This window comes from Hylobates moloch, unplaced genomic scaffold (genome assembly GCF_009828535.3).
Source record: "Hylobates moloch isolate HMO894 unplaced genomic scaffold, HMol_V3 SCAFFOLD_11, whole genome shotgun sequence".
Classification (NCBI taxonomy): domain Eukaryota; kingdom Metazoa; phylum Chordata; class Mammalia; order Primates; family Hylobatidae; genus Hylobates; species Hylobates moloch.
The window spans coordinates 50,191,769-50,206,423 of record NW_026652286.1 but is presented as its reverse complement, the minus strand read 5'-3'; the positions used below and the strand labels follow the sequence as shown (position 1 = coordinate 50,206,423).

The window sequence follows — 14,655 nt, the reverse complement described above, 5'->3', positions numbered from 1 at the left end:
AATAATTCTAAATACCTCACAGCTTCATTGTGAGGCTTAATACATAAGATTGTATATGTCCTATAAACAACGCAATGCTGCATGCTGGTGGCCTTAGTAGCAGTTAGGTCCCTTCCTTTCTCATCCCTAATTCTAAAAAACAAATAAAAAACTTCTTGCCCCTTAACTGCCAGGCCTTTAAGGTAGAAAAGGTAGGAAAAACCTGGGAAAGTTTTTCTTCTTAAACATAAATTTGTTTTTAAAACAAATTTATATATTTTAAATTATCTAGTCTAAGATGTCATTAAACATAAGTTTCTTTGCTTTTCTTTTTTTTTTAATTTGAGACAGTCTTGCTCTGTCACCCAGACTGGAGTGCAGTGGCACAATCTCAGCTCACTGCAATGTCTGCCTCCTGGGTTCAAGTGATTCTCGTGCTTCAGCCTCCCAAGTAGCTGGGACTATAGGTGTGTACCACCATATCTGACTAAGTTTTGTATTTTTGGTAGAGACAGAGGTTTGCCATGTTAGCCAGGCTGGTCTTGAACGCCTGGTCCCAAGTAATCTGCCCATGTCAGCCTCCCAGAGTGCTGGGATTACAGGTGTGAGCCACCACACCCCCAAATGTAAGTTTCAATTAAAGATTTGACTATGGTGTTTGCTTCGGCAAAATTGGAATGATACAGGGATTAGCAAAAATAAAAATATGTGTTTTGGCCAGGTGTAGTGGCTGACGCCTGTAATCCCAGTACTTTGGGAGTCCAAGGTTGGGGAATCATGAGGTCAGGAGTTCAAAACCAGCCTGGCCAACATAGTGAAACCCCGTCTCTACTAAAAATACAAAAAAATTAGCTGGGTGTGGTGGTATGCGCCTGTAGTCCCAGCTACTTGGGAGGCTGAGGCAGGAGAATCGCTTGGACCCAGGAGGCAGAGGCTGCAGTGAGCCAAGACTGCGCCATTGCACTCCAGCCTGGGTGACAGATTGAGACTTTATCTAAAAAAAAAAAAATGTATTTTAAAAAAAGATTTGAATCTGTTTATAGAAAACAAATTTACGAGCAGTCCACATTAGTAGTAGTATTTTTTGTCTTTAATTTTGCTATTAAAGCATTTGGAATTTCTATACTCCATCAGCTGGTATAGTTCATTATGAATTTGGTGTCCTCTGTTGTCTTTCCTTGACCTGAGTCCAGATATTCATTTTCAGTACAATGGCTTTTTATTTGGATTAATGCTACTCTCCATTGCACGATTATTTCAGGTAAACATAATTGTTTAATTAGATTTTTTCTCTTTTAGATTAGTTTTTAGATTGTAAAGGGAACAGTGTAGTGGGTGATGGGTAAATTTATTTGACTGTTTTGAGTTGCCAAGTGCGATAGACACTTTTATTGGGTATTTCTCACAAATTCCATCTTCTCTTTTGACCATAATTTTCTTCATTTAACAGATGAGACAATTATACTCCAAAAGCTTGTTAGCATGCGGCAGGCCTGAATTAAATTGAGTTTTTGTTTGTTTGTGTTTTGAGACAGTCTCACTCTGTCACCCAGACTGGAGCACAGTGGCACAATCTCAGCTCACTGCAACCTCTGCCTCTTGCGTTCAAGCCTTATGAGTAGCTGGGATTACAGGTGCACACTACCACACCTGGCTAATTTTTGCCTTTTTAGCAGAGACAGGGTCTTGCCATGTTGGCTGGAACTCCTGACCTCAGGTGATCCTCCTGCCTCAGCCTCCCAAAGTGCTAGAATTATAGGCATGAGCCCCTGTGGCTGCCCTAAATTACATTTTCTTTCTTTTCTTTCTTTTTTTTTTTTTTTTTTTTGAGAATGAATCTCGCTCTATCGCCCAGGCTGGAGTGCGGTGGCACGATCTCAGCTCACTGCAACCTCTTCCTCCCAGGTTCAAGCAATTCTTGTGCCTCAGCCTCCCAAGTGGCTGGGATTACAGGCACCCACCACCATGCCCAGCTAATTTTTGTATTTTTATTAGAGATAGGGTTTCACCATGTTGGCCAGGCTGGTCTCAAACTCCTGACCTCAAGTGATCCACCCGCCTCAGCCTCCCAAAGTGCTGGAATTACAGGAATGAGCCACCGCACCCAGCCCCTAAATTACATTTTGTCTGGTTGGGATAATTTATGTACGAATGAAGTCTCTAGCAGCAGTCTTTACAATATAATAACTATGATGGTGATACTTTAATGTAATAGAAGGGGATTTGGAATCAGAAGAACTGTTTGTAATCCTGACTGATGTTAATGAGCTATGCAACTCAGGGCTTACTCGAATACATGGCTACTAAGATTACATACATTCCATGTATTTTTTTCCTTTTTTTTTTTTTTTGAGACGGAGTCTCGCCCTGTCTCCCAGGCTGCAGTGCGGTGGCGTGATCTTGGCTCACTGCAAGCTCCGCCTCCTGGGTTCATGCCTTTCTCCCGCCTCAGCCTCCCGAGTAGCTGGGACTACAGGCGCCTGCCACCACGCCCAGCTAATTTTTTGTATTTTTAGTAGAGATGGGGTTTCACCATTCACAGGATGGTCTCGATCTCCTGACCTCGTGATCCTCCTGCCTCGGCCTCCCAAAGTGCTGGGATTACAGGTGTGAGCCACCGCGCCCGGCCTTTTTTTTTTCTTAAGAGTTGGAGTCTTGCTCTGTCACCCAGGCTGGAGTGCACTGGCGCAATCATGGCTCACTGCCTCTTCAAACTCCTGGGCTCAAGCAATTCTCTCACCTCAGCCTCTTGAGTAGCTAGAACTACAGGTGCACGCCACCATACCTGGCTAATTTTTTTTTTTTTTTTTTTTGTAGAGAAGGGGGTTTCACTGTGTTGTCCAGGCTGGTCTTAAACTCCTGAACACAAGTGATCCTTCCCACTCTGGCCTCCCAAAGTGCTGGGATTAGAGGCAGGTCTTGAACTCCTGGCCTTGAACAATCCTCCTACCTCTGCTTCCTGAGTCTATGGGATTACAGATGTGTGCCACCACACCTGGCTTACATATATCTTATTGAGTAAACTTCAGAACCATTCTGTGAAGTTGTTAGAATTATTATTCCTCCTATAGAGGAGGAAATCAGAAATTCAGATTTTGGGGCCATCCCTTTGTACATGGAATCAAAGTCTCTGGGAATGGGGCTTAAGACTCTCTAAGGAATTTTGATACACCATCAGGCTTGAGACCCATTAACTGAAGGCAAGTTATTTAACCCTCCTAGCCTCATTTTCCCCATAAAATGAAATTTACCACTACATTCTTAGTTGTAAAATGGGGCTACTTACCTCACGGGACATTGGAAAGATCAAATTTGATAATCTAAAGTTCTTTGTCAACTATAAATGTCTGGATAAACTTTTCTCTTTTAACCATAAAAAGCTACATAGTAATTAGAATATAATTGGTGTTCAATGAATATTTGTTGGATGCTTATTGAACAAATAAAATTTGACTATGGAATCAGCTAGACCTTATGCAGATCTTAAGTAAGTTATAAAATTGAAGAGAGACCTGGAAGCATTCCCACTCTTTTTTGTTATTACTCCTAAAGCTACCTATTCTAGACCGCACCTGATGAGAGAAGGAACCTGGCGTTTCATGGTTCCTGTGGCAGTTTCCCCTGCAGAACATCAGGACTGTTATCTCATTTAATCCTTCTGAAATTCCTGTGAGGTAGACAGATTTCAGACTTTCTTTTTTTTTTGGAGACAATGTCATGCTGTGTCACCCAGGCTGGAAAATGCAGTGGTGCAGTCACAGCACACTGTAACCTCAATCTCCTGGGCTCAAACAGTCCTCCTGCTTCAGCCTCCAGTTAGCTGGGACCACAGGTGTACACCACTACGCCCGGCTAATTTTTTGTATTTTTAGTAGAGACGGGGTTTCACCATGTTAACCAGGATGGTCTTGATCTCCTGACTTCGTGATCCACCCACCTCAGCCTCCCAAAGTGCTGGGATTGGAGGCGTCAGCCACCGCACTCAGCCAAATTCTTACTTTAACGTCGTAGTTATAGTAAGCTCGTTTTGTTTTGTTTTGTTCTTTTTTTTTTTTTTTTTTTTAGAGATAGCGTCTTGCATTGTCGCCCAGGCTGGAGTGCAGTGGCGTGATCTCAGCTCACTGCAACCTCCACCTCACGTGATTCTCCTGTCTCAGCCTCCCGAGTAGCTGGGATTACAGGCACCCACCACCATGCCCGGCTAATTTTTTGTATTTTTAGTAGAGACAGGGTTTCACTATGTTGGCCAGGCTGGTCTCAAACTCCTGACCTCAAGTGATCCACCCGCCTTGGCCTCCCAAAGTGCTGGGATTGCAGGCATGAGCCACCATGCCTGGCCATTGTTTGTTCTTTTTACATCAGAATACCTTTAGTTTTCCTAAGTAGTGTTAGGATCAAGTGCAGTGACTGGTGCCTTCAGCCTGATAGTGCTATATAAGTTACCTAATCTACAATATAAAATGTAATTGATATTTTTGGTAGCATAGCATCCTATATATTTGTTCATGTTCTCATTCCCAGCCCTTCTTTGGAAATCAACTCCAGCTATTCTGAAACTGTGAGGGGTGACAGTAATTTAATTCTCTGGGCTCTAATTCCTAAGGGAGAATTTGCAGTATGTTATTACTGATGACATGTAGGATATGATCTCAGCATAAGGCTTAGTACGTGATAAATCTTTGTTGGAATAATGAATTTATGAACACATTAGACTCAGTATAAAAGCTAGCTGGGCTGGTCGCAGTGGCTCATGCCTGTAATCCCAGTACTTTGGGAGGCTGAGACAGGTGGATCAGTTGAGGCCAGGAGTTTGAGACCAGCCTGGCCAACATGGTAAAACCCCGTCTCTACTAAAAATACAAAAACATTAGCCAGGCGTGGTGGTGGGCACTTGTAATCCCACCTACTTGGGAGGCTGAGGCAGGAGAATTACTTGAACCCGGGAAGTGGAGGTTGCAGTAAGACGAGACCGTGCCATTGCACTCCAGCCTGGGCAACAAGAACAAAACTCCGTCTCAAAAAAAAAGCTAGCTGGAATCACTTGCCTATGTTTTTCTTATACTGGTTATAGAATATTTACCTTGGGCCAGGCATGGCGGTTCACGCCTGTAATCCCAGCACTCTGGGAGGCCAAGGCAGGTGGATCAGCTGAGATCAGGAGTTTGAGACCAGCCTGGCCAACATGGTGAAACCCTGTCTCTACTAAAAAATACAAAAATTAGCTAGGTGTGTTGGCACACGCCTGTAGTCCCAGCTACTCGAGAGGCTGAAACAGGAGAATTGCTTGAATCGAGGAGGCGGAGGCTGCAGTGAGTCAGGATTGTGCCACTGCACTTCAGCCTGGGCAAGACAGAGCGAGGCTCCATCTCAAAAAAAAAAAAATAAAAATTTTTAAAAAGTAGGTATTGTTTATTTTTATTATTTATTTATTCATTTTGGAGACAGGGTCTCACTCTGTCACCCAAGTTGGAGTGCAGTGGCGTCATCATGGCTCATTGCAGCCTCCACCTCCTGGGCTGAAGCAGATTCTCTCACCTCAGCCTCCAGAGTAGCTGGTGCTACAGGTGCAAGCCATCACGCCTAGCTAACTTTTTTCATTTTTTATTTTTTTGTAGAGATAGGGCCTCCCTATTTTGTCCAGGCTGGTCTTGAACTCCTGGGGTCAAGCAGTCCTTCCACGTCGGCTTACCAAAGTGCTGGGATTACAGATGTAAGCCACCACACTCAGCCTAATTTTAGTTTTTTTAATAACCTTTTTGTAGAATAATTTTAGCTTTCCAGAAAAGTTGTAGAAATAGTACAGAGAGTTCTATATACCCCTCACCCATTTTCCCCCATTACCACCTTACATAACCATGGTACATTCATCAAGACTAAGAAAGCAATATTGATGCATTTGAATTTCACCCGCTTTTCCTTTAATGTCCTTTTTCTGTTCCAGGATTCAATCCAGGATACCACATTATTGCATTTCATTTACCCTGAATTTTAAAGTGATATTTCCCTTTTAAATCTCCTAGAAAAGGCATATGGAAGGAGCATTTCTCTTTGCTGTTCTCCTACATTTCAAGCATATCTACCTCTATGTAGCACCAGCTTATGGTGTATATCTACTGCGATCCTACTGTTTCACTGCAAATAAACCAGGCAAGTTTTGGTAATAATAGCAAAAACATTTTCGATTTTTTTCCTTAACTGTGTTGACTTGGTGGCTTGCTTGATAAGAAGGTTTTATGAAGCACAGCAGATATCTCAGCTGCTGATCCTGTAAGCCCTTTACCCATTCTTGCTTTTCTCTGCTCTTGCCATATCATGAATAGATTGGTGTACTATTGTGGGATATTTCTAGTTTTAGCACATGATATAGGTTATGGTTAACGTTCCTTTCCATCTTCCTGGTTACTGATAATGTTCCATTTCTGTAGATGGGTCTATTCGATGGAAGAGTTTCAGCTTTGTTCGTGTTATTTCCCTGGGACTGGTTGTTTTCGTAGTTTCTGCTCTTTCATTGGGTCCTTTCCTGGCCTTGGTAAGCCTTTTTTTTTTTTTTTTTTTAAATTAATACATGTTCTTTGTTGGTGTTTAGAAAACATAATAAAGCCAGGAATATGTAAAATAAGTAAAAGCTACTTTTTTCTTACTCCTTACCCAATGTGACTCCCCAAAGATAGGGCAGTATTCCTTTTTTTTTTTTTTTTTTTTTAAGGTGGAGTCTCACTCTGTCGCCCAGGCTGGAATGCAGTGGCGTGATCTTGGCTCACTGCAACCTCCACCTACTGGATTCAAGCGATTCTCCTGTCTTAGCCTCCTGAGTAGCTGGGATTACAGGCGATGCCACCACGCCTGGCTAATTTTTGTATTTTTAGTAGAGACAGGGTTTCAACATGTTGGTCAGGCTGGTCTCGAACTCCTGACCTCAGGTGATCCACTTGCCTCAGCCTCCCAAGGTGCTGGGATTAAAGGCGTGAGCCACCACTCTTGGCCCGATAAGGTAGTATTCTTTCAGACATTTTTGTGCACATTCAAATATGTGTGTATATATATATATATATAAAATATGTATGTTTAAGTGTATGTTACACATACACAAACACAGAATTGATCTTCATTATTTGTGTATTCTGTACTTGTAAGTTTACCTACTTGATAAAATGTATTTGTAACAAAATCAATAATTTTGTAGTCTTACATGGACAGCAAACATTCTAAAGTGCATAGGATTTAACAGATGTTCAGATGTTTTCTTTCTTCTTCTTCTTCCCCGCCCTGAAATCAACTAATTAATTTTAATTCTTACTAAAACTGAAATGCGTCACATCTTTTGCAGTCTTCCCAGCTCTCCCCTTCATCCTAGTAGACATGGATAAGCTGCAGTCTGTGTTCTGCTTTGTAGCTTGTAAATTCTTTTATTATTATACTTATAATAGTATGGACTGGTATTCGAAGTATTTTTATGTATATTGTCCCACTGAACAGTGGACAAAGTGAGACCAAAAGAAGGTTCTGTGAACTTACATTGTGGTGAGCATATAACCACTTACTTGAAGGAATAGAGACTAGAACCCTGACCCCATAACTTTCTACACACTATACCATAGAGAGTTCCGTAGTTCTCTTTTTGAATTTGAAAAAAGATTGATGACTGTTTAATCAGTTTCATTTCTCTTTTCAACAGGATCAGCTGCCTCAAGTCTTTTCCCGACTCTTTCCTTTCAAGAGGGGCCTCTGTCATGCATATTGGGCTCCAAACTTCTGGGCTTTGTACAATGCTTTGGACAAAGTGCTGTCTGTCATCGGTATGGTAGCGAGCACTTTTTACTCAGACTCTGAATATTGAAAGGACTCGGCACATGGAGAAATGGAAAAACCTTTGTGTTTTGAAAGTGGCTGAATTGTTTGTTCTCCAGTCCTGCATTTCAGCTTTCAGGATGAATGGGGGGAGCAGTTCTTGGGACTGAGGCTTTAGTGCAGTAAACAGACTGTTTTCCTTATAAAAGCTCCTTGTGGTGATGAGGTTATTGATCCTTTCCTGGGGAAAAAATAAAATATGTAGACACTCTATAAAGGTAATTTTTGCCTTAATTAAAAAATTATTCGGCAGCAGCAGTTAACCCTGCTTTTTTCCCTCCTTCTCACCATTCCTATTCAAACCCCTACTTATTTTTAGAGACAGGGTCTCATGGTCACCCAGGATGGAGTGCAATGGTGTTGACAGCATAGTGCACTGCAGCCTTAAATTCCTGGGCTCAAACAATCCTCTTGTCTCAGCCCCCTGAGTTGCTGGGACCACAGGTGCATACCACCACACCTGGCTGATTTTAAATTTTTGTTTTTTAGAGATGAGGGTCTCACTATTTTGTCCAGAGTGGGATCAAACTTCTAGTCTCAAATGATCCTCCCACCTTGGCTTCCCAAAGTGCTGGGATTACCAGCACAAGCCACCATGCCTGGCCCACCCCATTTTTAGACCTAAACATACAAGAAACAAGAAAGAAGAATATGTAGGTTGTGACTCTGGGTATTAAACCAGTAAGGAAAATAACCCTGCATTTTAACATGAGATGAGAAGAAATCAAAAACCCAGGCTATAGTTTTTAAAATTGGGTTGTAATGAAACATAAGTTATGCTTTGAGATGGTTCTACTAAAAATAACTCACTCTGGGTAACACAGTCTCTCATTTGTGAATACAATCTAGCTTGGTGGGAAAATGGCATGATCAAGAGTGGTGGTCAGCAAACTTTTTCTGTAACTGGCCAGATAATATTTTAAGCTATGCAGGCCACACACAGTGTGTGTGTGTATGTGTGTCTGTGTCTGCACACATTTGTTTAAAACCTTATAAAAGTAAAAACCATTCATAGCTTTAGTGCTGTGCAAAAACGGCACAGACTACATTTGGCTGTTGGGCTATAGTTTGTGGACTCCAGATCCAGAGTCTGATGACTTGGTTTCGAGGCTCACCTGCGTAAATTGCTATTGCAATGTGTGGCATTGACAAATCATTTGCTTCCTTTCGTCTTACTTTCCTCACTATACGAAAGGCATACTAGTACTTTACCTGTACCTATACAGTGTGTTGTGAGGAACAGAAGCAAAATTTAAAAAGTACTAGGTTACCAGTAGCAGAGACTTTGGAGCCAGACAAACCTGAGTTCAGTTTTACCACCTATTAGTTGTGTGACTTTGGGCAGGTTACTCCGTCTCTGTACCTCAGGGGGCTAAAAATAGTAAGTGCAGAGCCCTGGGCACATGATAAGACGCTCCATGCATGGTGGCCACTATTCCTGTTTTTGATAAGTACTTGGAGGAAATCATACACTGCCTATGTGATGACTTATACATTGTGTCACCGTGTTGCTCACTGTGAATCTAGCCTTGATGTACATGGCATTCTTACAGAGTAATTCCTAACATTCATATTTCAAAAAAAGCTTTAAACAGCCAGCATAGTATGAGGTACAAGGGCCAGTTGCCTTGTCTGAGTCAGGAAGCTGTACTGTACCCTCACTTGTATGTTTGTCTCTTTGAAGATGTTTTACATGGAAAGTCAGTGTCAGAGTTAGAGAACTTTGTTTTAGGGAGATAGTTATTAGCTGTAAGAGAATCAGCAGGCCAAGGGGGAAAGGGGAAGAGGTTAGTAAGTAGAAAATATTTTGGTACATCTTTCCCACATTGTACTCATTTTCACTGGCATTTGACAGGCCCTATAGGTGCTCAGACTGTCCTTGACTGTCCTATTATCCAGAGCTTGTTGGGGCTTGGATTGTCATTCTCTGAATTGATTTATGTAATAGCCAAGTATTTATTGAACTCCTTTGTACTGGGGATAGAAATGAACTCATCATCATTCCTGCCTTCAAGGAATACAGTATAGTAGAGGAAATAAGCACATAAACAAGTGCAGTGCCTTGTGGTGAACACTGTTAGAGTGAGCTCACTCAGCTGGGCACGTTGGCTCAGGCCTGTAATCCTAGCACTTTGGGAGGCTGAGATGGGTGGATCACCTGAAGTCAGGAGTTCGAGACCAGCCTGGCCAACATGGTGACACCCTGTCTCTACTAAAAATACAAAAATTAGCCGGGCATGGTGGCGCATGCCTGTAATCCCAGTTAATGGGGAGGCTGAGGCAGGAGAATCACTGGAACCTGGGAGGCAGAGGCTGCAGTGAGCTGAGATCACGCCACTGCATTCCAGCCTCTGTCTCTGGGCGACAGAGTAAGACTCCATCTCAAAAAAAAAAAAGTGAGCTCACAAGAAAATCAGTTCTGCTTATTGATTTAGGAGCTTTCTCAGGTGATTGAATTAGAAGTTAATTTGGCAAAGGGAGTTGCCTGAGCAGAGGGACACAGGTGTTGAGAGTGGTATATTGAGGACCCACAGTTATTTCATTGTGGCCAAGCTGCATTTAACAAAGTAGAGATGAGATTGGACAGGTGGGAAGGGGCGACGAGATCATGGAAGACACTGGATACTATGTTTAGGAATACAGGGTTTCTCCTATAGGAGATGAAGGATTCAGAGTTCCTTCATGACATGCTCAGACTGTTCTAGAAGCTTGCTTTCAGAAGTGAGAGCAGATTACCATTTGTGCTGCCTGCTGGCAAGTTTCCTATAAGCTGCACAAATTCCCTGTTCCAATGCAAAGAGCTGCTTTATATATTATAATCTTAAGACCAGAGGCATTTTGGGTAGAATAGTATAGGATTAAATTCATGAAATCTTAGCCTTTAAGCAGCAGTAAGATTTAGTAGCTTACTTTTTATTCCTCAAGGAATTGATTGTTAATATATGGTATCTTGCTGATAAAGATAAAAATAAAACAAAATGTCTGTTTAATAGGTTTGAAATTGAAATTTCTTGATCCCAACAATATTCCCAAGGCCTCAATGACAAGTGGTTTGGTTCAGCAGTTCCAGCACACAGTCCTTCCCTCAGTGACTCCCTTGGCAACTCTCATCTGCACACTGATTGCCATATTGGTAAGAACTCAACAGATGGTGCTCATTTCTTGAGTTTTCTCTGTTTTTCTTTTGTCTGGCTGATTAAATTTCAACTTTCAAGCTCTTCCAACTGTAGAATAAATTTCATGCCTGTAATCCTTCTGCAGATTGAAGCATTTCCTAGCAATTCTTAGGGTAACTTTGAATAGCATAAGGAAGGATTACCAGTAAAGCCTTTGTGAGAGATTCTTGCCAGTGGCTGTTAGACCATCTGTTCCCCCTGGGGGAAGGGAAAAAGAAAAGCCCAGGGAGGAAGAGGCATGGATCATGCTGCGGAGAAAGAAGGAAATGTTTGTGGCAGGGACATCCAGATTTGGTTTGTTTTTCTCATCCTTAGCTAAATCATCAAAATTCCAAATGTATCTGCACGGCGTGGATGTTTTGTCTTGATGGTGATAGTGAGTTGAGAGAGTCGACAAGGCTTTTTGAGCCTAAGATGAGCCTAATACGAGTAAGATGCTGTTAGAGGCCTCATTCTAAGTACTTTAGAAACTTTAATTTCTAAAATGTCATTAGTGATTGCAGTGACCTCAATTTCATGGTATAATTTTAGTAGAATTCAATATAAACAACTCAATCCTATCGATAATTACATTCATCTTTAATTTTGGTTTCTGAATGTTTCAAACCTGCTAGCAACCACCTGACTCCCTTAATTACATGACAGTACAGGTATGTAGATCATTAAGCTCTGTTGGGCTGTTTGTTCACATATTTTAATTGAGGTAAAACGTTTTTCCTAAAATTTTAGCCTTATGAGGTACATATAGTTTCTATGGCCTTCCAGCCAATAAAACTAGGTATTTATTAATATGGTAAATCTAATTTATTGGCTCAAAAGCATCTATGGACTTCCGTAGTTTGACCTATTAGGTTCATTAATAAGTGAACTATTAGTAAACTAATTATGAAGATGTAATAAGTTATTAGACTGTATATCCCAGAACTTAATTATTAATTTTGATAGTATAATTTTTTTTTTTTTTTTTTGAGACAGAGTCTCACTCTGTTATCCAGGCTGGAGTGCAGTGGCGATTCTCCTGCCTCAGCCTCCTGAGTAGCTGGGATTACAGGCGCCTGCCACTGCACCTGGCTAATTTTTTTGCAGTTTTTTTGTTTTTGTTTTTGTTTTTTGAGACAGAGTCTTGCTCTGTTGCCAGGCTAGAGTGTGGTGGTACGATCTCAGCTCACTGCAACCCCCACCTCCTGGGTTCAAGCGATTCCCCTGCTTCAGCCTCCTGAGTAGCTGGAACTACAGGCATGCACCACCACGCCCAGCTAATTTTTTTTGTATTTTAGTAGAGACAGGGTTTTACCATGTTGGCCAGGATGGTCTTGATCTCCTGACCTCGTGATCCGCCCACCTCAGCCTCCCAAAGTGCTGGGATTGTAGGCCTGAGCCACCACACCCGGCCTTTTTTGTAGTTTTTAGGAGAGATGGGGTTTCACCATCTTGGCCAGGCTGGTCTCGAACTCCTGAGCTTGTGATCGACTCGCATCAGCCTCCCAAAGTTCTGGGATTACAGGCGTGAGTCACTGTGCCTGGCCAATTTTTTTTTTTTTTTTTTTTTTTTTGAGTCAAGTCTCGCTCTGTCACCTAGGCTGGAGTGCAGTGGCGCAATTTCAGCTCACCGCAACCTCTGCCTCCTGGGTTCAAGCAATTCTCCTGCCTCAGCCTCCAGAGTACCTGGGAATACAGGTATGTACCACCACGCCCAGCTAATTTTTTTTGTATTTTTAGTAGAGATGGGGTTTCACTATGTTGGTCAGGCTGTTCTTGAACTCCTAACCTTAAGTGATCTGCCTGCCTTGGCCTCCCAAAGTGCTGGGATTATAGGCATGAGCCACCATGCCCAGCCAGTAGAGTTAATTTTAATGAGTTAAATATGTACATCAAGGCCAGGCGCAGTGGCTCAAACCTGTAATCCCAGCACTTTGGGAGGCCAAGGCGGGCAGATCACAAGGTCAGGATTTCGAGACCAGCCTGGCCAACATGGTGAAACCCCGTCTCTATTAAAAATACAAAAATTAGCTGGGCGTGGTGGCAGGCACCTGTAATCCCAGCTACTCAGGAGGCTGAGGCAGGAAAATCGCTTGAACCCGGGAGGTGGAGGTTGCAGTGAGCCAAGATCGCACCACTGCACTCCAGCCTGGGCGGCAGAGCAAGACTACATCCAAAAAAACCAAAAATAATTATATTATGTATTTATTTACATATAAAAATATATATATATACACATCAAATGCCAATATTTTCTGAGTTGTTGCTTTTATGTTAACTTTTGTTAGACTGTGCACAAAGTGATGAATGATTCGGTTTCATGAAGAATTGTTTAAGATCGGCTGTCTTTCAGAGATGATGCAAGTTGTATTCACCTGAACTCTGTTTCTGTAAAGTCTATTTCAAACGATACTGAAGTTTATCTTTGCCTATTGTTTCTAGCCCTCTATTTTCTGTCTTTGGCTTAAACCCCAAGGGCCCAGAGGCTTTCTCCGATGTCTAACTCTTTGTGCCTTGAGCTCCTTTATGTTTGGGTGGCATGTTCATGAAAAAGCCATACTTCTAGCAATTCTCCCAATGAGGTAAGAAGGTAGCTCAGCCAGTGAGCATTTCGGCATATTTCACAGTGATCCTATTTTCTATTTGTTCTGTCCCTTCTTGTCATGTTCACCAGGATAGGCAAAAACAAAGATGTATAGGAACAGATGTCCACTAGGACAGGACAGGGATGCTTAACTTGGGATTCTTGGACCCATGAAGGTATGCAAAAATGCATGTACTATTTCTGTTTCTGTGTTTTTGGAAAGAAGCACTGTAGTGATTAAGTACCATGAAAGCTGGCTTTTAAATCTGATCATTGAGGGGTAGTATGTTATAGAAAAAGCCTGGGCTGGCCGGGCGCGGTAGCTCACGCCTGTAATCCCAGCACTTAGGGAGGCCAAGGCAGGCAGATCACGAGGTCAGGAGATCGAAACCATCCTGGCTAACATGGTGAAACCCCATCTCTACTAAAAATACAAAAAATTAGCCGGGCATAGTGGCACATGCCTGTAGTCCCAGCTACTTGGGAGGCTGAGGCAGGAGAATCGCTTGAACCTGGGAGGAGGAGGTTGCAGTGAGCCGAGATCACGCCACCGCATTCCATTCTGGGTGACTGAGCGAGACTGTCTCAAAAATGAAGAAAATAAAAAACTTGGGCTTTGGCGTCATCCCGTCTGAAAATAAGGTCCCATGGTTCCTTGTTAAGTGTTGTTAGTCAAAGTAAGGATTTAGTCTATTCTGGAATAATATCTGATACTATACTACATTTCAGATTTTCCAGAACTGTTTTTGTTTTGCATTCTTTCTTTTGAGCCTCACAATAATCTTTAAGATAATTGGCCAGGCATAGTGGCTCACATCTGCAATCCCAGTACTTTGGGAGGCTGAATTGGTGGTTCACTTGATGCCAGGAGTTTGAGATCAGCCTGGCCAACATGGCAAAACCCCATGTCTACTAAAAATACAAAAATTAGCCAGGCATGGTGGTGCATGCCTGTAATCCCAGCTACTTGGGAGGCTGAGGCATGAAGATCCTTTGAACCTGGGAAGTGAAGGTTGCAGTGAGCCAAGATGGCGCCACTGCACTCCAGCCTGGGGCAACAGAGTGAGACCCTATCTCAAAAAAATTTTT

General features: G+C 42.3%; 1 protein-coding gene across 4 annotated transcripts in view; it reads left to right on the top strand.

Moving 5' to 3' along the window:
* Positions 1–14,655, top strand: part of ALG8 (ALG8 alpha-1,3-glucosyltransferase) — a 39,280-nt gene that overhangs the window by 19,802 nt on the left and 4,823 nt on the right. For all 4 annotated transcript variants that reach the window (XM_032167014.2, XM_058446197.1, XM_032167015.2 and 1 more), the window contains 6 exons: positions 1,173–1,240; positions 6,000–6,126; positions 6,405–6,508; positions 7,655–7,775; positions 10,821–10,960; positions 13,425–13,564. In XM_032167014.2, coding sequence (XP_032022905.1) covers positions 1,173–1,240; positions 6,000–6,126; positions 6,405–6,508; positions 7,655–7,775; positions 10,821–10,960; positions 13,425–13,564 — 700 coding nt within the window. The remainder of the gene's footprint in view (positions 1–1,172; positions 1,241–5,999; positions 6,127–6,404; positions 6,509–7,654; positions 7,776–10,820; positions 10,961–13,424; positions 13,565–14,655) is intronic.